General features: G+C 41.4%; 1 protein-coding gene across 3 annotated transcripts in view; it reads right to left on the minus strand.

The window, feature by feature from the left end:
- The window catches only part of CAMK1D (calcium/calmodulin dependent protein kinase ID), a 203,596-nt gene that overhangs the window by 30,399 nt on the left and 150,508 nt on the right, over positions 1–22,689 (minus strand). For all 3 annotated transcript variants that reach the window (XM_021530987.4, XM_021530986.4, XM_021530985.4), the window contains exons 4-5: positions 8,674–8,812; positions 4,385–4,511 (exon numbers count right to left, since the gene is read on the minus strand). In XM_021530987.4, coding sequence (XP_021386662.1) covers positions 4,385–4,511; positions 8,674–8,812 — 266 coding nt within the window. The remainder of the gene's footprint in view (positions 1–4,384; positions 4,512–8,673; positions 8,813–22,689) is intronic.

A 22,689-nucleotide genomic window follows, 5' to 3' on the forward strand; every position in this document is an offset into this window, starting at 1 on the left:
GTATCATGAATAATACTGCCTAAAGGCTTGCTAATAAGGATATTCTGAAGGCTTACTGAATATTATTTTCCAACCTTTGACTCACAGGATACCAAACAGGTCAAAATTCAACGTGGAAATCTGTTGCTTACTTAAATGCTGTGGTCTTGCACAGGGCTAAGAGGAACAGGTGGCTTTGGTGAGATCTGAAACTACTGGATTTCTGGCAGAGCAGAGATGAAAGTTGTGAAATGACCTTTCATAAAAGCACTACAGAAAATGAAAACAGTGAGTGAAGTGGGGTGTACAGGGACCAATCACATAGACAGGATCCAGCCCAATTTGTATGACAGGGAAATAGAAGAAAATTTTACTTGAAGAGGACTGGGACTCAGAGCCAGAATTTTAAATCTCAGTAGGATTAAGATATTAGTCAGCCACAAACACAGCTCATAATTCAGCCTCTCTGCAAAATGCGAGCAGATTGCCTTGATACCTCAGGTTTTAGCTTTTATATTTTTCAGATTCTGTGCTGCTTTAGTGTGTACTTCTGAGCTTCATATTGGGGGACAGTAAGCTCTCTTCACAGAGTAGGGAGATAAAGCAATTCCTTCTCTAGCTGGGGACCAAGGACAAATGATTCAAATCTCAGGCACATAAACAACATGGACTGAAGAGAGAAAAACAAAAAGGAAAGGACTTCATAAGCTAAAGCTATAATTAGACAACTAACTTAAATATGCAAATGGACCAGAACTTATAAAAATGTGAGATCCTGTGACCAGTCATCCATTTTTTGTGACTATTTTGGATTCATCTTGGGTGCAGACTTGGCTGGGCTCTTGTGTTGCCCAAGGTGTATCCAATGAGGCCTTTTAATAAATCCCTGCTTTATTCTTTATCTCTGTCTAGCCTAGTTCTAGGTCAGCCTTCACAAGGTATCAGCCTCAGACAGGCTTTCTAACATTTTTTTTTTTCTAATTTTTCAAGCATCTTGAAAGTCTAAGTTCCATCTGCAGAAATAACCAAAGCTTTTGAGGGACCACCACTCATGGAAAGTCACTCAGTGACACCCAATTCCAAAGCATCCAAAATCTCTTCCGAAGAATTTGCTGAGTGACTGGAGTCACCTCCTGGTGGGTGCCCAGCTTGACACACCTCAGGGATGGCTCATTTTCAGCAGGTTTGAACAGCTCCTACATCAAAACTGAGTTATTATATAAGGCCAAGAGCTGACCAGCCCAAATCCATGATGTTTAAAATTATAAATCACTAATGGCATCTTGGGATCTTGCCTATAATCACACACATCACTCAGGGTTTTGAGAACACCACTTCTTCTCCACATTGGACAATGGGTTCAGACCCATGCAGGTCAGTCCTCACACCTAATTTGCAGTGAAATGAGCCACACAAGCTGCCTCACCTTTCCCAATTCAGGTGCTATCTAAAAGTTGGGTGTCTAGTCCCAGCTCATCACCCAGACTCTTTCCATTAGAAATGGAGATAAGAATGGTAAGCAGATAAGAGAATGCAAGACCCTCTTAGAAAATGTTGTATTGTCAGACCCCCTTTTCAGTAAGCAAACATTTAGATTGGCCTTTTAACAAAAGTGGCTCAGATAATTGGGTTAAATTAGTTTAACCATCAGCTTTTCATCACAGGGCCAAAGTCTCTGACAAAACTCCTGAAAAAATAAGAACTCAGAACTCTTGACAGTAATCTAATCTGCAAGGCAGAGCTTTAAAAGCTGAAGTGCTAATGCACTACTGGTTAGGCACATTTTAGATATAGTCTAAGTTGAAAAGTAATATTTTGATTTTCAGAAAGAAAACTGATATTTTCTAAGGAATTTCATTATAATTACACCCTTCCTTATTCATTAAATTTCCAGACCACATAAACAGGCATTTAGTGTCATAGATACTACTGTTCTTTGCAGATGAAAATAAGAAAAATTGAGATAAAAAATGAAGTACAAGGAGTTGAAAATACATCCTGATCAAGGAAATTAGACAGAAATGACAGGGGGCTTGTAACTACTTGGGCAGCAGACATGAGTTGAGATCAGGACTGCTTCTGAGTCAGAAGCTTGTCCAGCACTTTGCAAAGTGAGATCTGACTGCACCATTTCTGGAGATGAAATATAAATTGTAGCAGATGCCAATGACTTCTAAACAGAGCCCTGGGTGCTTTGACATGTGATATGTGCCTAAACAAACACCTTCCAGCAATTTAAAAGCAAAGTGGTCAAACTGATAAAAAGAATCAATTCTAGTAAGATCTTAGGAAATAGGGTGTTCTGCCTATCTCTGAAGAAAAGCACCAGGAAATTAGTTTGAAGTGATGGATCTCTGAGTGCTACTTAACCTGAGGTAAAATAAGTGGGAAAGAAAAAGCAAAACACAAAAAGAGGTGGCAGACAGGGCACTGGATGGGGCTGTGGCATTTGTCTACCCCAGCCAGGCTGAGGACTTTTATCCATGCTGTGCCATTAGGAGGAATAATTCTTCGTTGGATTTGAGGGCACTTGGCAGGTGCTGCAAGCTGGAGTGACACTGGAAGACATGAAAGCTTTTGGACATGGGCAAGTTGCAGACCACCTATGCAGAAACCACAACATCAGGTGTAACCCTCAAGGAGGACCATTTCTGGGCATCACCACAGTGACCAGCAACAAAAACCTTCTGAGCCTGAAGAATGTGTGAGCAACCTATTGTGTTTTTTTAAAAAAAGTACAGCACTAAAGAGGAGCTGCATCCTGTGCAGGAAAAAAAAAAAGAAAAAAAAAATTAAAAAAAAAAGAAGTACAACAAATATTTAAAGATGTTTTCTTTATGAAGGAGGGGGAAAAATCCTGTCAGCACTTCAGAAATAAGTGGCCATGACCTCTTGAACCAGGACAAATAAATCCTGTGTTCAGCAAGGCAACAACAAACCTGGAGGCACTTGTGCAGCCATCACAGGCCAGACCATGGGTAATGAGAGCTCTCAAACATCTCACAAAGCACTACAGCTCCTGTCACAGCCTCCAAGAGCTTCCTCTCCAAAGTAGCAAGTTTTCTCATGTTAATAACAATGATGAGAAGCTGCATGAGATCACTCAGAGACCAAGCAGAGTCAGTCCCTCATTTTCACCAGCACTTCAGCAAACTTCATCTAAGCTTTCCTGAGTCTTGAGACTCATTCTAGTCAGCATCCATTCTAGAGCAAAATAAAACATGTCTGATAGGGACAGAAGAGCTGACAGCAAAAGTTATGAAAATTGCTGTCTCAGCTCAATTCCTGCTACTGCTTTGGAAGATTTCCAGTCTGGTGGGATTACACAAGACTGCTACTCAGAGTGCATCATGGCCCATGTCTTAAAATAAAACATTGATGGGAAAAGCACAGAAATCTGTTCTTTTTCCTGATTTTAGTGGGCTAGAATGTGTCTGCACAGTATGAAGATAATGCCCATAAAAAGTATCTGTGACAAATTTGTATCACTGTGTCATAATCACCTATTCTGAGTTGTTGTACCATGATATCATCAGAACTATGAAAAGAGGTGAGGTGGCAGCTGCAAAGTAAAAAAAGCTTCTGACAGCTGGAAAACATCCAGCCTTTCCTGCTGGAAAGATTTGAGAGAAATCTATCCACTGTCAGTGTCATGGATTTCATGGATACCACACGAGTTTAATTTTCCCACCTCAGCTGATGATCCTGGTGTGGCAGGAGGCACAGGCTTGCTGGATGTCTTGTACACAAAGGGAGCCATTTAAATGTGCTCAAACAGACCTCATCACCACCTGCCATCTAATGCTCACTTTCAGCTACTTTAACTGTTTTCAAAGGCTGCTGGTAAACAGGTAGCCTTGTACAATCACTACCAAATGGACAGAAGAGCAAAGAATAAATGACAGAAGACAATTTGACACTATCCGGGAAGGCCCAAGGATCTAAAGAGGTTTTGCATTTTGACATCTGAGTCAGTAACTTAATGTGATTGCAACAGGATTACTGAACATATCTGAATAAATGCAGCTCCTTGATTTTACTGTCTCCTATCAGGAATCTGGCAAATGTTATTCTTTATGATTAAAATAATACCTTTAATTATGTAAAGTTTTCTAGGTGCTTGCAGGAGCAATACATTTGAGACTATTCTTCCCATGCTCCTGGTGTAGCTAAAGCAAGATCTGTGAAAACTCTCATTCTGCAAAGGTCTGAGAACATTAAAGTGAATCCCACAGACCCAGATCTGGATTAGAGAATTGTACCCCAAAGGGGAAGAGAACACAAGACAGAGCACAGGCAAACGTTAAATTCCACCAAACATCTGTAAAATCTCATGTGCACCATGTACCAGCACTAGAAAATGAGGACTATTTAATTTTCACTAAAATATAAGCAAACCCCTTACCGACATAGCCAGGAGTCCCGCAGGCTGTGGACATCACATCTCCTTTACCCTCCATCTTCGACAATCCAAAGTCACTGATCATGATTTTTGACTCCTCATCCTGGCTGTAGTACAGCAAGTTCTCAGGCTAGAAAGGAGAATAAGCACAATGAGTTTTGAACATGTGAGGTCAGTAACAACAGCTGGTGACCCATGCATTGCATTTGATACAATCCCTAGTCACACCATACACAAACATAATTTGGTTGCCCTAAGCCTAAAGAGTTGTTCTCAAAACCTACATGGAGATCCTCTCCAGATTCCTGTATGGCAACAAATGGAAGACCCTGACACCCTGAGCTTTGAGCAACTTTTCTGGGACAGCAAACTTCTCCTCTGGCACCTCGAATAAGACCTAAGACTAATCCCTTACTTGTTAAATATCTCTGACACATGTTATCTCATCAGAGTGGCAAAACAGAAGGATTCATTCAAAAGCAAGTAAATATGGCAAATCCAGGCAGTGTACTAAAAAATTTTATACAGTATTTGAAAAAAGAAAAAGGAAAACAGGAGGTGTTAGAGAATTTTTGTATCTTCTCCACTAGAAACAAACTGTTTTGAGAGAGGAAATGCCTTTACAGTTAACAGACTTGAAGCAAGGATATTTCAGCTAGAGCTGATTAGGAAAAAATGCTGAAGGAAAAATGTGCTATGGTACTGAGCACAGCAACTTGTTTATGGCAAGAGAAAACAAGGATCACTCCACAAAGCCCTGTGACTTTTTATACCAGAGTCAGGCAGCTTGGAGAGCCCAACCAGCCTCCATCTGCCCCACACAGTCCTGCATCCATGTGTTTTGAGTGTGCTGCTGCTACACAGCAAAGCTCTTGCTGGGTGCTGTGAGAGCCCAGCTCCTCCCCTGCTTAACATCTGGGCTCATGAAAGGGTCCACAGCTGCAGCACTCAGCCTGCTGGCAATGTGTCTTGGACCTTTGGGTCTTCACCTATAAAAGTGATGGGTGCCCAATGTTTCCAAATAGCCTTGTTGGAGTCTTTTGCCCAAAGCTGGTACAAATGCTGACACGCAGCCTGCTGTGTGCTCCAGGAAATGCTGAGGAGCAGCTGCAGCCACACAACATCCTCAGACTCCCTGGGACACATCCAAGCTTGGATTTGTAAGGAGGAGAAACTGCAGTTCAGCAGCACCAGCATCCAACTTCCCTTCTCCATCTGCTCTGGGGAAGGGGGGGTTGAAGGAGTGCTGGAGGGGAATGTCCCCATTCAGGAGGTCAAAGCATTTCCTGGCTCCCCAGCCCCAGCATCAAGTGATGGCTTCATCCACAGGACATGTGGAAACATGGGACACGATGGCCATGGGAAGATCTGCAAGCCACAGCCACAGCTGTGGGCCAGCAGGGCTGAAGTAAAAAGGGAAATTATTTGGTTCCCAAAAATAAATATGCAGTTGTACCATTTATGTTTCTTTCTCATGATACCTTGCAAGACCAGTGCTTTAATTGGTGCTTAACTCTTTTAGGCACTACAGTTTCATGCCATGCTCTGCCCTAGGCTGGAGTCACTCCTAATTTTTACTGGCGCTCTTGTGATCTCCTGAGGGGTCAGTAGACTTGGAATGAATGGAAAAGCAGTTATTTCCTAACAATTTCTGATAACTCACCTCAGGTTCCCACATACATTTAGTAAGGCCAAGAAATCCACACATTTAGAAGTCAAAACTGTTTGAAAGAATTCCGTTTCCTCAAGCTGGTTAATTCAAAAAGCATTAACAATGTGGCTCTGTACCAAGTGGAGCTGCTTGAGCCTTTCAGTCCTTTTGTGCATCCTGGAGTTCCCCTGGACATCACCTGCTGCCATTGCTTCTAATCTGCTCTTGCATTACTTAGATCAGAGACTTGGAGCCCAGACCTGCTTTTACCAACTACAGCAAGTACTATTTTGGTATCTGAATAATCACATAATTACAATAAACAATTGTTATGGATGTTTCACGGGTTGTATTTTTGTAGAGTGGATTCTTTCCCACAGTTTCATTTTGAACCTTACACTTATTTTGATATTTTGAAATCACAAAAAGTTTTATTATATCCCTGTTTTTCTCATCATGGTATGTTTTTGCTAACAGAAATTCACAGCAGGTGTTCCTCATATACTATATTTTATGAGTCATTTTGACAATTGATATGGCACTGACAAAAATCTGCAAACAAAAGAGAGAAAAAGAGCTACTCTTTGCTACGAAATACCACTGGAGAAGGTTGGTTTGATCTAAATTCAGCCTGGCCTTACATAAACTCTGAAAGTAATTTGTACGTGAATTTAATTCCCAAGTCACCAGACCCCATATTTTATTACAGGAACTTTAAAATAAGATTGTTTTTTTTAAATGAGAGGTATAACCTGCTTTAGATTATAAATACAAGAATACCAAGACCTTGTACAATGGAATATCTGAATTAAGAGCTCTTGGAGCTCACTCCAAAAATGCTGGTGGCAGAAAGAAGCCTGAAGTTGTTTCCTAAAAGTTGAATTTGGGAGCAAGATGGTTATGGTAAAATGCAGCAATTCCATACTGGAATTCTGTGGAGCTCTTATAAATATAAGAATTTATGTTTCTATGTTTCTTATACTTCAGCATAAGGGCAGGAAATGAACAGGAGCAGAGGGCAAGGTGTGGAGACTGTAGGAGATGGAAGCCTCACCAGTGCCTCGTTACAGGAAACCCATTATTTGGGACTGTCTGGACTGGTCTGCAGTGCCTCTTGACTCTATTAGTGTTCATTAAACCTTTTTATAAGGCTTATATAAGGCCCATAACCTGTAGCCAAATTCCTCTCTCTTTACAGGGGGAAAATACAAGCTCTGCCTCAACGTCCAAGGAAATTCCTGTTTGGAGCATCCCTCCAAAATAGAACCAGAGGTGTTATTTCCATCACTGAAGTCTTCATTTCTGGCAGTAAACTTTGGCAGAATTAACTATCTCAGGAACTGAACTAACAGTTTTCTTTTGAAATTTGTGGTTTTGTTTCCAGTACCTTCTAATTTATTATTTAAGACACTAAAGTGTTATCAAATCCAAGCCTTTCTACTTGTCTTAATGACACTTAAAATACTGGAAGAAAACAATAAAACAACAACGTTTAGGGAGGGCTTTTTTTTACCTGAAAAGCTGAGAGGTTTAGATGTGACAATATGGTGCAGCTGAAAGGAAAATCATCTAAATATCACATTGACACACAATGGTGCTTAGAAAAACCCTTACAGTTAACAAAAACACTCTTCCAAATGATAGGAAATTGCTCAACTTTCCCCCACATTTGTTACCAGTTATTATTAAATAAAAATAAATCTAGCACAGCAAACCTGCAAAATACTTTATAGCAGTGAATACACCTTAGCTGAGATGGAGTTTCTACCTTAATGTAACATTTTGGGTCTAAATGGCTTTTCCTCACATCATACATGCAGAGCTCCCACTGTAACTGCCCTGACTGCAGAGTCCTCATTAAAACCAATTCCATGGGTGTTGGAATCCAGGGCACAGGGAATTTTTCTCTGCCTGTCCTGAGAAGTCCTGATCCCCAGGAGAACACTGCTTTTAACTTTCATTCATGAAGAAAGCTTCCAAGATTTTGGGATGAATTGGAATCTACAAGTCTGTGAAATAGATAGTAGTATAGTTTATTACAGGGTGGAACACTTAAAGTTTTAGGTTTTTAGTATGGAGGTAGACAGAAAACAAGATGGAGGATTTTGGGTGTTGTATGATTTCCTGCTTGTTCTTCATCTGTTCCATTTTCTGCAGTGTTGGTGGCACAGAGTGATTGGTGAGAAAGAACTGCAATTCAGATGTTGCGTGAACAGACAAATTATTAGTTATTGGTAGAAAGGTAGAAATAAAATAGGTTCTAAGAGTTAATTGGACAAAATAGCTTTAAAAGACCTTGAACCTGTGTGTCTTGTGACTTTAGTACCTTTTCTTTGTATGCTAAGTCTGATATGTAGACTGAACTGAACTGTAGGTGTGCTGAGCTTTTGATAAGAGAAAAATAAACAGCAACCTGAAGACTGAAAAAAACCAAAAGTCCCATTCATCTCTCAATCCTGACACAGAACTTTTTAAGGGGGATCCTTCTGGGGTGGGGTTTCCAGGAGGCTTTGGAGCATCTCTCCTATGGTACCACCTTACTGGAACAGCCAGTGCCGGGGCACACGTGTTTGTTAGGCGCACACAATTACACAGCCTTCACTAACGCTGCCCAGGGCACAGAGTGGTGCTGTGGCCATACCTTGAGGTCCCTGTGCACGATGCCCATGCGGTGCAGGTAGTACACAGCGTCCAGGACCTGCCGGATCAGGGTGCTGGCGTCCTTCTCCGTGTAGAACCCCTTCTCCACAATGCGGTCGAAGAGCTCTCCCCCAGACACTCTGGAAAACACAACAGGAAGTAGAGGTGTGAGGATGTGCTCTGTAATGCCCTTTCTGCATCATTAAAGGATGGTCAAGGCCATGCAGTAGGCAGAGGCAGCCAGAGCAGATATGGGGCTCCCCCACTGTCCCAAGGAGGGCCATGAGGATGGTGAAGGGTCTGGAAGGGAAGCCTTATGTTTAGGGGCTGAGGTCTCTTGGTCTGGTCAGCCTGGAGAGGAGACCTCATTGTGCTCTTCAACATCCTCATGAGGAGCAGTGGAGGGACAGGCACTGGTCACTTCTCTGGTGCCCAGGGACAGGACCCGAGAGAATGGCCTGAAGCTGAATCAGGGGAGGTTTAAATTGCGTATCAGAAAAAGGTTCTTCATCCAGAGAGTGGCTGGGCACTGGAACAGGCTCCCCAGGGAAGTGGTCACAGCACCTGACAGAGTTCAAAAGCATTTGGACAATGCTCTCAGGCACAGGGTGGGATTGGGGTGTCCTGTGCAGGGCCAGTTCAACTCAGTCATCCTGACGGGCCCCTTCCATCACAGCGTATTCTTTGGTTCTCTGAACTGAGTTTGATTTTCTCCAAAGACTGGTCAGGCTATAATGGAAAATCCATCACACATCAGGGAGTGGTTAAAGACCCACCAGCACTTGCAGAGGGAATCACAATCATACCCCAGCAAAAGCCAGGGGAGCAGATCCTGCTTTCCGTGCTGTCCCACCCTAGAGAACTTTGCATAGGCAGTTCCATCTACTGATGCTGGCCCACTCAGGCTGTAAAGCTCCCACCTTTTATGATTCCTTGGGGTTCACTTTTGACTTCACTGACCAAGGCTTGGGGTTTGCCCCAGAGGAATGATCCCATTCTTTCCCCACTAGAGAGTGAAATGCATTCAGGGGTTGCTGCCACTACCTATAGAGCATTAGTTTATTAAAGTAGCCTGCACTTCTGACAATTTTAAATGCTCTCAGAGGCCCCCTCCTTTACTCACACACATATGTATGCTCATTTATCTGCAGTCACAAGCTCTTTAGTCAGAGCACAGCCTCTGCCTGGCACTGGTAGGATACAGTTATTGATGAGGAACAGAGATTATCAGTGCAATTCATCACCAGATGACACAAATGAGGAAAGTATTCCACAACTCAAAGAGGAAAGAAAATAAAACTTTGACATCCCACTATTTAATGTCTCCTCTACTGCATTTTTTTCCCTGCCTTGCTAGAAATAACACGTTCTGAACCCAATTTTAAATAAAGAATGGCACATTAAAACTCCCTGGAGGATTATCTGAGGAAACAAAAGAGGAAAGAAATGTCTGAGTAATTGAAATAATAAAACTGTCAGCAAAAAACTGCCCTACTAGGGTAAATAAAAGATTTCCATTTTAGCAAGCAAAACCTATTAAAAAATAAAATGTATGCGATATGTTCCTTCAGCAAGTTACACCACTTAGCATATCATAAATAGCACAGTAAAACTTTCTTTAAAAACAAACCTAATAAAGGGAAAATAACAAATTATTACAGTCATTAAATGCATATGGACTGAGAGCTTGCCATTACACGAACACTAGGTAATTCAGCCACTCCAGGCAATAATCTGCTTGAATAATAACATGAAGTCACTTCCTAGGGAAGTTTGGAGCCTGAATGGGAGAGAATGCTACCACTAAAAATGAACACATTCAGCTCAGAAAATGAAAAGCAACCTTGGAAGAAAAAGAAAGAAACCAGATAATCCTTCTATTAAGTGCTAGGCAAACAAAACAGTTTACTAACTTACTGGCACTATATTGAAACTGCAGGAAAGGTGAAGTCCACCCAGGGTCTGAAGTCCACCAGCAGCCTGAATTAAATCCCCTTCTTTCCTAGTTTCTCAAAGCAGGAGTTGTATTTCTCACATACACATATTTATACATAGATATGTGTGAATACACAGCGTGCTGCTCCAAGCCCTCTGGGCCCAGCCCGTGCTGTGCCCTGCCAGGGAGAGCAGACACACCTCACCCTCACTGCTCACTGAAGGCAGATACGATTTTATTGAATATGGCTCCTATTAGCTGACTGTCTTTATATTTCCTTTGCAGTCTCTTTGTTTCCTGTGGACTGATTGCACTGAAAATTGAGCCCACGCAGTCATTAATATCACTGAATACAACACATTTCCCCATAAAAATGCAGTGTTTGCTGTTTTGCACTTTTATACAGTTACTTTTGTTACACTCAAGCAATGGACTGCTTTAGTAGATACCAATTTACATCACGTGCTTTCCTGCACAAGGAAACTCTCCTTTGATCTTTGTGGAGAGTGTATTTCCACAAAATATTTTTCACTAAATTGACAGAATTTCCTTCCATGCCAGCTCACTCCCTGCCCCTCTTATGCCTCATTCTTTAATTGAAGGCTTTTCTTAGTCAGATTTAGTCCAGTGGATCTACTTGTACCCTGGCTCAATCTGTTTATAATTTTATTTCAACACATGGAAAATATTTGCAACCTCTTAAATGATGCACTGCAAACCAGAGCTTAACCCAAGCACTCAGGAGCAGCCCTTATATTTGCAGGTACTTGTTTATTGAGAATGTTGCAGCATCCCAGGTACATGCAGAGAGCCAAGTGCTTCTCTTTATTAGTGTGGTGACTCTGTGTTATGGTGCATTACACATTTGCACTCACCTCTAGGGTCTCCCCGATGAGGGCAAGATTCCTGGCTGAGTTCCACCTCCCTGAGATGCTCTTCAACTCACACCCAAGGTCATGGTTACTTTCCATATGGAGCTTATGTCCTTATGGCTTTTCTCCTCCAGGACAGGGTTAACTCAAACACGATGTCATTGGGAATGCCACTCCCTGCATGGCACCCAGGGACTGACATAAATCAGTGCTGTCACAGGAGTAAACCAGCAAAGGCAGCTGTGGGAGAGCATCTGAGCTCTAAACTCATGGTGGAGATGTGGCCTGTTGCTGGTCTTGATCCCAACCCACTCTGCCCTGCTGAGCTGGGACTTGGCATTTGTTCTGAGCAGACCTGGGCACTCATAAAGTGCTGCTGCAGTTTGTTCCAGTCTTTAATACTCTGGAATAATTATTTTCTCTTTAATGGAACCATCCAGCTTTGCCCTCTCTATGGCAATTTTGAAACAGAATTGAAACTGCAGGCAGTAAAAGTAGAATTAAGTCTTTGTTTTAAAGGAATTTAAGACAGAATTTTCTGTCCAGAAAGAGAGAGTATTTGGTAATTCAGGGAGGGATTTCTCATTAGTGGAAATTAGAGGACTGCTCCTGTCTTGCAGCTGGCACTGGCTCACAGAGCTGGACACACAAACAACAGCAAAAGGAACCTTTTTCCCCTGATGATTTTGATCTTGGTTCCCAGCAAAGAAAAAGTCAGAGGACAACTAGCCAAGTTCAGCTACCTTAAAAGCATTTAACTCTGGAGCAGCTCAAGTGTCATGCTGTGATCCAGGGCAGCTTCAGCCCTGCCCAGGGACTCAGAGTTGGTCAAAACTCAGCAAAGCAGCCACAACTGCCTCTTCTGTATGGACGTGCCAGCTGGGGCTTCCTGGATGGAACGTGTGGCTCCAGCCCTTGGTTTTCTCAGCAACTGAGCAGTGGCTTTTCCCTGGTTCTCCAAGCAGCTGGGTAAAAGCCCAGCACTTGGAGAAGGAGCTGACCCAAGTGTCCCCATGGCACATGGAAACCCCAGAATATGCCTTGCCTGCCTCCAGCAACAAGAAACAATTTCAAAACAATGACCAGAAGAATAATTTAGTTTAGAATGAAAAAAACATGACAAGACCCAGCTATAAATGCAAATACTTTAACTCCTACTACATCTTTCACCCGAGGCTACGTGCCTTTAGTACATATTACTGACTAGGCACATGGAAAAGGCCAGAACAAACATTTGAGGTAAAAGGAAATAGGATTTGAGGGGAGGAGGGCAGTCACTGCCCTGGTCCTGCTGGCCACACTGCTGCTGGTACAGGCCAGGATGTAATTCCATTAACACCCAGTTTGAGGAAGGACAGTAGAATCCAACTTGACCATGTGATAAAAGAGACATTATCTGCAATTCCACTGGGGAAACAGATTGCACTCTGTTTCCAGGGTTTCCTGAGATAAGAGCTTCCAGATTTAGTGTTTCATTAAGGAGACTTCATGTATTGATCATGCAGATGATACAAATCTTTCAGAGGACCTAGGTTGGTGATAGGAGTGTAGATGTAGGAGTTTGCAATAAATTCCTACATTTCTAATTCCTGTATTTATAATATTTTATTTTCCTGGCTGGATTTGGGGGTTTTGCTTCTTGTTTCTTCCCAGTTTGATGTTTAAATGCAGATCTAAACCCCCAGCACAAGCTGCCACACTGAGTGGCTCAGTTTAAGACAGGTTTCAAAAAACTTTGAAAATACCAATGGTTTTGTATATGGGCAAGCTACCTTGTTAATTGGGCTCTCAGTGTGCACACTGTTGGCTGAACACCCTGCACAGACAGTAAAAAAGGACCCTGAAAGACCTTTCAATGCTCATTAGAGGCAAAAGAGAGGTCACTCTAACAGTGTCCTAGTAATTACTCAGGCTCTGTTCAAGGATTGGTGTCAGTCCTTGACACTACAGTTTCCATATTTGTGCCTTTTCTAATTTATAGATGTAACTCATGAGAGACGAGGAAACATTTCAGCATTACAGAATTCACAGAATTCACAGAATGACTGGGTTGGAAGAGACCTTCAAGATTATCAAGTCCAACCCATGCTCCAACACCTCAACTAAACCATGGCACCAACTGCCACATCCAGTCTTTTTTAAAACACATTACTATTACATTTAAACACATTACTATTGCTCCTTCCCTTTACATTAACCCATTTCACCATCAGTTCATCAGGAAAGAACCAAACTGGCAAACAAAAAAAAAAAACAGACAATGCTGCAGGTAAAGAGAAAGGGCATTATTAAATTTTTTCCAAAGCATCCGATTCCTCTGCAGCACTGTCAGGAAAGCAGAAGGTGCAATGTTTCAAAGAAGTACTTTGATGAAAAATGAGAACCAAACAAAAACTCCCATGCAATTTAAGGCCCCTAAACTCATAAACAGAAAACAAGAGGCCATCTCTCTGAATTTCTGGTGTTTTTGCCAGCAGAGTGAAACTTGCACCTGCACACTGCAGGTCATGGTACCAGGTACCTGCTGGACTATCACCTCAGTGGAGCTGCCTGGTGGGGGACATCCCCACATATGTTAGCTTTCAGGTGAATAAATAAATGAATAAAAGATCAAATAAACACTGGAATTAAAAATAAGTTAGTCATATTAATGTGTTCATGTTACCCTTTCTTTCTCTTGGTGGGACTCTCTGTGTGTACAGATAAATCCTCTCATTTCTTCACCCCTGCATTCCCCACTGTTACCAAGTGTAGGAACCTTTCTGCTTGTTTTAGGAGCTCGAAAAATAACACCCTTTGAAATATCTTCATTGACTTCTTTGCCATTTGGCAAAATACTGATGCTTTTCTTCCTCTTTTGTACTACAGGCTCGAATTGCTCTGGATCATTTACTCCTTGACAGTTTAATTGCTTTTTATCAGGAGTCTTATTGATGAACTCATCAGTGGTGGATTTTCATGAAGAATCCAAGCAAAGCTATTCAGAGCTTGTTGGCTTTTCCCTCCAGAAGAGTGTTAAGTTCACCTGATGCTTCCATGCAGCTTAAGATGCATTCTCCACAGGACAAGTCACCAAAGCACCATACATCATACTGGGTTAGAAGAACCACCCTGTAAAGGCAGACACATCTCTAGGGATTCACTAATACTGTTTAAACTTGAATATTGGGGATACTAAACAAAAAAGAGGACTGATATCAGAAATTAGAGCAGGAGGCCTCCCAGGACAGTATGAAAAGTAAGTTAAATATGAGCATTACCCTAGAATTGTGAGCAGCTTATCTATCAGAAGTTACATATTCACAGTTTCCTACAATATAAATCAGAAACAGCACAGAACTCAGCATGAAGCTGAAGTGTGAGGGGAGATAAGAAAGATTGAAGGGACTATTCCTGAGAAGTTCTGCCTTTGAGTATTAGATTTCTCTAATGAAGGAATTCTTATTAAGACAAATAATTCAGTTTTTAAATGTATTTTGTTTTTAATGGAAGGCTTTTCTGTTTGGCTTTAAAATTCCTCTGCATTGTGAAAAATGCATGAGAACCAGAAAACAAACCTGGCCAATGTGGTATTTGAAAGGAAAGAGAAATTTGCCACCCTCATCTCATTGTTCAAATGAAGCAACACATAAAAGGAAAATGAGTAAACAGATTAATAGATTTTAGACCTAGAAAGGAACATTATGATTATTTAGTCTGACCTCTTGCAAATAGAAGTATGTGATGAAAATTCTCCTTGTACCAATAATCTAGAGTGTTAATCAGGCAGGGACAGATATTGTTACAGAATTACTGTACAGCCTTCAGAGATTTGCTTTATTCAGTAAATATGTCAGAAAACTGCCCTGGCTTTCTCATTTGCAGCACATCATAAAATATACAGCTTGAAAAAGGCGAGGATTTTCCTCATTATTGTATCTTTAAATCACCCAGCTTAAAATCTGCTGGTAACATGAATATATACTCCAAGGCCACTAAAGAAAGGACACAGGATTAGTTTTGGCTTATTTTTCTAGAATGCAGGAGTGTGCATATGGCAGGGAGGGATGGATAGATGTTAGAACCATCTCCTTTATAGTTCTATTAATTATTCAGGCTGGAAAAGACCTTCAAGAACATCAAGCACAACCTTTGACCAAACGCTACCATGCCCACTAAAATATATGTTGAAGTGCTACAGCAACTCCCTTTTTGAACATTTTCTGGGATGGCAACTCCACCACTTCACTGGACAGCCTGTTCCAGTGCTTGCCAATCTTTGAGCGAAGAAAATTTTCCTCATATCCAACCCAAACCTTCTCTGGTGTGACACAAAGCCATTTTGTCTTGTCCTATCAAGAGTTTCCTGGGAGAAGAGATCTCACCTCATTACAGCCTTCTTCCAGGTTGTGTAGAGAAAATGCAATGCAACATTGCATGGTATTTAATCTGGTTTTTCAGCCCTTTCACCACTGTGATGATGGCTCCTCCAAAGGGCTGCTCTCCACCCTGAGGGGTTGTTTGGGAAACAATTGGGCAAAAATGCTGTGGACATTTTTCTGAACCAAACTGAGCAAACTAATTTTCCTCCTGCATTAAAAGTTTCGTGTGACATTTGCTGAGCAGCTGTAGTGAGGTTGTGCTTTGGAGAACAGACCTCTGTTTCCACTGGGGCAAGACTCTGAAGTCTCTGGAAAGCTCTGCTCAGGGATGTAGCACAGTTTGGCAGTTAAAGGAGACAGCATTTTCCTTCACAGAATCCCTACTGCAGAGATCTTTTGAGGTCCATGATTATTCAAGGTCAATGCTGTTTTGTTTTATTCAATTTTTTTTTCCATATTCAAAGAGTCAACATTATATTCAAAATTTCTCCATGTCCTATCAGCTGTAAAAGGTGTGACTGAATCAAAGGCAACCAAATGACAAAGGACATCAGGTTTTAAAGTCTTTTATGATTACACTATTCTTATGACAGCCCTTTAAATGCCAGCAGCCCTCTTGCCCCTGTCTGTGCTCATCCCCCCAGGCAGTGGTGCATGGATAGATGGGACCTGCCAGTGGCAGCAACACTCCCTCAGTGCTGCCATCATGACAAGGCACAGGAGAGAAGCCAGTGCTTCCACTGAAAACACCACCATGCAGTCAAATCCTAAAATATAATCACAAATTTGCACATTTCCATCACTCTGCTGAGGTTTGCAAACACCATGATGTGCAGAAGATGGGCACATCCTTTCTTCCAGTCTTCTGAGCATCTACAGTTTGATTGGCACCTCCACAGGAATCAAGGAATCATCCTGGGATTAGCAAGTGGATCACACTCAAGCGGGCTCCTTGTTAGTTGAAAAAGGAGCTGTGGAGGGTGTTGAAACACTGGCACACGTTCCCAGACTGGGGTGGATGTCCCATCCCTGGAAACATCAAAGGTCACATTGGACAGGGTTCTGAGCAACCTGATGTAGTTGAAGCTGTCACTGCTCAGTGCAGGAGGGTTGGACTGGGTGACATTTGAGGTCCCTTCCAACCCAAACTATTCCAAGATTCTATGACAGAGGTTGGCACTTCAGCCTGTTTATCTTCATGGTTCTACATTAAATGGAAAGGCAAAGCTGCAGCCCAACAGTGGTGACTTTTACCTGTCACATCCCTGCAAACAATGTACTCAGCAGTGAAAAAACCAGCATTTTTTAAAATGTCATTAAAAAATACACAGTATGTATTAAATACCTCAAAAGCATCATTTTAAAAGAAGGAATTGATCACTGGTTTATTCACTTCAATATGTGGGATGTCAGTAAATCAGTCCACTCTTGCTCATTGTGTGTGTGTGCATATATATGTGTGTGTGTGTGTGTGTGTGTGTGTGTGATCTTGTTGCCTCAATTTTATTCACTTTGCTTCTAGAAAACAGAAAAGTACAGCTCTGGAGACAAACCACTGCTCAAAACACATTTTCCAGTATCTAAGGGCTGGAACAATGTATTTCCTAACTGCTGTCTTATTCCTCCATCTCTCCATAAAATTAGTGGACAGTTAAAATCTGGAGGAGATTCTTCACCTGACAACAATTTAAAACTAGGTCATGTTTCACCACTAATAGGTTTGGTTTCTTTTCCTTTTCACTTGTTTTCCAATGGAAACCAACCTGGATGTCCTGCCAATATTAACTAGGAAGAACAGACCTAAAAATAATTAAAACTGATGCAACGAAAATGGATACTGTAAATTACACAATAGATAGTAAATAACTTTGAAATATAAGGTGAATGCAGCACTGATAATTGTACTAAATAACAGAAAGGAGCACAGGAAAGTGCAATAAAGTCACTCTCAGCTGGAGCTGAAACAGCCCAGATTTTCACTGAAATATATTTAATAGAAATTTGGGGTGGTGTGTATATTCCTTCTTCTGAGATTGACTTTTTTTCCCTTTGCTTTCTCACAAGCAAGTTTGCAGGCAGATATCATCAGAGAAATAGCCAATGTAAAGACAGTATTGCCTGATATGTGTCTCAGTGCAGAAAGAGCTTTGAAAACTCTTATATCCCCTGTATCTCACATAAATTCTACTTTTTTTCAGCTTATTTGTAGGATGCACAAGATTGAACTGTCCCTTTGTCCTAGAGAAATACAACCCTGAAAAATTTATTTTGAACCAGAAAAAAAAAAGGGAGAAATACTCTCAATTGGTCAAGATATATTGTTGCAAATATCAACTTTCCAAGTAGCTTGTAGAAACAATAAATTGCAAGGTAAATATTAAAACCAAACAGACCAACTTAAAGTTATATAGGTATCTTTTATGTTTTATCAAACTGTTGCAACAACTATATATACATTTAAAATGTCATTATTATGCTCTCCAGCTTTTGAGTGCCAAGAAAGTTGCAGAGAATTGATAAACTTCAGAATGCTAATTGTTTATAATGAAATATTTCTTAAGAAATGTACAAATAACTCAAGTACAAGAAAAAAGTCATTTTATTCTATATGCACTATTTTAGAATATACATTTTTCATAAATATCAGGAAATACACATTGGAGTTTAAATGTATATTGAAGTTATCAAGGACAATTCCCTGAAATACTCGGTGGCCATGAAAAATCAAGCAGAAGGTTTAGGAGAAAAATGAGTGCAAAACAGAAAATAATTTGTCCTCCTAAACATTCATGGAACACTCCCACCTTCAATAGTTTTGACAAAGTTCATCTCACCAAATTTTTCAAATTTAGACAATAAGCACCTGTATGGGTGCTACCACACTCCTCTCCTCCAGCCAGCACAAGGAAGGGAGCGTATCTAGGGTGTGAGGAGCAGAAATGTCCATTTCTGTGTTCGTTTGGACAAATCCCAACTTGATAATCCCCATGGAAAGAGTCCTCAAGATGCTTTGGCCAAAACTATAATCAAACCTGGGGAAGTACAGAGAGGAAAAGCAAGCAGGACCAGAGAGCCTCTCTGTGAACAGAGAGAATGTGTTTTAGAAGGAAAAGAGATGGTAGAGAAGAACACGCTACAGAATCAAAGATCCACAGAAACATGGAATTATTTAGGCTGGAAAAGATCGCTAAGATCACCAAGTCTGACTGTTAACCCAGCACTGCCAAGTCCACCACTAAACCAGTCATGAGAAGGATGGAGCGTGGACAAGGGAAATATAAATAATTGTTCCACAGCACAGATAAGAAATGGGGGACCTAATGGAATTAGCAGGTTGTGGATTTAAGACAAAAGCCTTTGTCATCTGAAGAGCCATCCTGGAACAGATGAATCTTTGGTATGACCCAATACAACTGCACTCACCTTCTTATGTTTATGCTCATCAAATTAATTATTGAATTATTTCACTCAGCTCTGGTCTGAGTGTGCATACCTACATTAAGGGAGTCTTTTGATTCTTTCACTTAAATCAAATACGACAGATTCATAGATTTAAAAACCTTTATGATAATCTAATCTGACTCCAGACAAAACAAAGGCAGTACAATTCTTGCCTCTGATCCATTGCTCCTGGCTGGACAAAAGACTATCATTTAGCAGTGTAGACAGGCTTGACTTAGAATATATCACTAATCCCTTGTCTGCTCTGTCCAGCAGTTAATTACACACACTGACTAATTACACTGAAGTTTTTTTTCCAATGGTAATTTCAGATGTTCTGTCACTGGAGTCCTTTCAACACTGCCTGCAGACTTTTTAGCTGTATTAGAGAAACTTTATTTAGGTCTTGGTAACCTCATTCTTTTTGCTTCTATCTGAAGTTTCTCCCCAAAAAAGTTATATTCAACAGCCACCTAAGATATCCATTGAGAAGAGCTAACTAGAAGCTGAGTGATGCTCATTTCCAGTTCTCCATTTGGAATGTTAAATTACCATGTTAAGAATCTTCATTTACATATGCATCAATAATAAATTATCTGTTCCTGGACAGGATATTGACCAGTACTAAGTACCTGTATTTCAGAATTGAATCAAATATAGCATAAACAGAATGTACAGTTTTCAATTGCTTACTTCTCAACATCATTTAATCACTCTGCTTCATCTTGTGAGTTTATCTCACTGCTATTCAATCAAGATATTCTTGTTTTCCACAGTGAAGAGTGCAATTTTGAGTGGTGTAGAGACACACCAATCTAATTCCTTACAGCCTGGACGCAATCTCAGCTAAATAAAACTTACACGACTGTTAAGAGCAATACTATATATTTAGCCAGTAAATTCAGTTTCAAGGGGGCAGTTTGTAATGTCACTGAAGGAACAGGAGAAGCAGATAGTTAATTTGGAAACCTAAGGATTGTACATAAATTGATTAATCTTCTGCCCAGTCCCCTCTAAAGGGGGACAGGGTGCACAGGACATGGTGAGTGAAGATGAGCCAGATCACACCTGTCAAAAACAGTTTATGGCAAACACACTGGTCTAAATCCCACTGCTTCAAACCCACTGTAACCCACAACTGCTGAGCTCTGCTCGATGTGCCCCACCTGGGGCTTTCACCTACGTATGAACCCCAGTTTTTCACGTCACCCACTCCTTCCCAGCTCCCTCCACGCACAAAGCCTGTGAGTGGGTTCATGATGCTGCTTGTGCATTGCTGAGGGGCCAGGAACAGCACAGGCAACTAAAGTTCCATGTTTATTTGCAGATGGCCAGCTGCCCTCTCCCATTAACAACAGCTAATTTCCAAACTGAGCCCTTTGCACAGATAAGGCACAGCAGGGACCAGCAGGACCTGCTGATTTATTGTGCTTTGGCTGGAGGGTGGGCAGCACAGATATTCTCTCACGGCCTTGAGGGAAGATTTATGATGTACAAAAGAGGCAGTTTCTTGAAAAAAAAAAAAAAAAATCATCTGGTCCTAATTCTTGATACTCTCAAAAAACTCCTCAGAATTCAGGCATGTGAAACAGGATGGCTCATGTGACTTCTGCTCTTCAACTGCCATGGGATGAGCTCCTCAAGGAAATGCTGTCCATGGCAGCCCCAGGAGAGATGAGAGGAATGAGGCACCACCAGCACTAAATGAAACACAGGCAAACCTGGCCAGCAGAGAGAACAGCTTCCAAAAATGCTGGGAAATCATGAGGGAAACCAGCTGGGCATGGAAGGGGCAGGAAGGGAGATCCTGCCAACACCCTGTGCTTGCTCAGTCTGTGTTAGCTGCTTGGCACTAAAACCAGGTACCACAGCCACACAGATTTACTGCTTTTATTCTGTGCAATAGTTGAATTTACTGTCTTTAGAAGGAAATAAACTCCAGCCTTCTGGGAAGGCAATTACTTGTTGAAAGATCTAGTAGGAGCAGAGCCCACAGAAAAGAAGGTTTCCAGAATGTCCTGCATAATACAAATGTGCCCCAGGGTTTCTTTTAATAATTCTTCAATTATTGCCTTGCTGGTGTCTGTTTTAGTCCAGGCCATAGAGATGTTTCTAATGGAAATCATCAATTCATCACAGAGACAATTTCCAAGAATATAATCACAGAGATGAAAACAGACACATGCTCATGCTCATAATGAGGGCTACAGAAAAAGTGGGAAGATTTTATGATCCTGTTATTTTTAATGGCAGCTATTTGCTCCTGTGTCTTAACAAACTAGGCTGGACAACTGCCAGGCATTCTGGTTTTTACTGGGACTGTCCCTTGGCCTGGGGAGAGATTTTAAATATCCATTTATACATTATTGCTCCAAGGCTGCCATCTATTCTAACACTTTACATTTTCCTTGACACAAAAAATGCAAGGCTTCAGCTATTTCTTCGTTAATCAACACAAGTAGCTCCACAGTAATTTTATTTTCAAGACAGAAGAGTGAATCGATGCCAAGAAACCAACCCTCACAAGTCACGCTCAGTATTTTAGGAGTTTGTGTTACAATTGCCTTGTCTATTTCTGTAATATTTTTTAATGGATGGATTAGTGACAAGCTGTAAAAGCTTATGTTTGTAAAAAGTAAACCCATGATTGATACAACAAAGAATCAAAATTAGCTGGGAAAATGGAGAAAAGATTAACCAGACTATCTCACATGCAGAAATTTGTAGAAGCTACATCCAGCAACGAAAGTCCACCACAGTGCTGTTCAAAGACTCCTCTCTCTCTCCAGCAAACACCTTGGTCATCCGCTGGGCCAAGGCACAGTGATACTCCGGCCCATCCCACTCAACAGCATCCCAAAAATCTCTCTCCAGGAGTGGCACCTCTAAGGCAGCTTCTGGAAAGCCACACCACCAGGCAGAGTGGGCAAAAAGTGAAAACATGGACTTCATCCCCCTCAAGTTCCCCAGCCTCCAAAGCATCCAACAAGATTATCCCAAAGCCTCAAAGACACCTTGTTGATGATTCCTGTTAGCCATGGAAAGTTCTCCTTGAACCCTGCCCCCAAGGCTTGGAAAGGATTTAATTTCTCCATGTTTCACATTTCATACTTAAACTGGGAGGTGTGAGATGTTCAGGATCACTGCACTGATCCGTAGAAACACAAAGGCATGGCCAAGGCAAGAGCTTCACCTTGGGTATCTGCCTTTAACCTTTGCTCTGCCACACATTTCTTCTGCAACCTTGGGCAAGGCAGTGAAGGATGACTCTAAAAAGGGATTTAGGTCCTTGGAGAGGGAATTAGGGTTTGGATAACCCAGGTGCTGCTGCTGCCAGCACGTCAAGGTGTGACAACTGTGAGCAGCAAAGCTCCCAGGACTTGGGGCTCAAGCTCTGACCCTTGTTC

Source organism: Lonchura striata, chromosome 1A (genome assembly GCF_050655825.1).
Source record: "Lonchura striata isolate lonStrDom1 chromosome 1A, ASM5065582v1, whole genome shotgun sequence".
NCBI classification, from domain to species: Eukaryota; Metazoa; Chordata; class Aves; order Passeriformes; family Estrildidae; genus Lonchura; species Lonchura striata.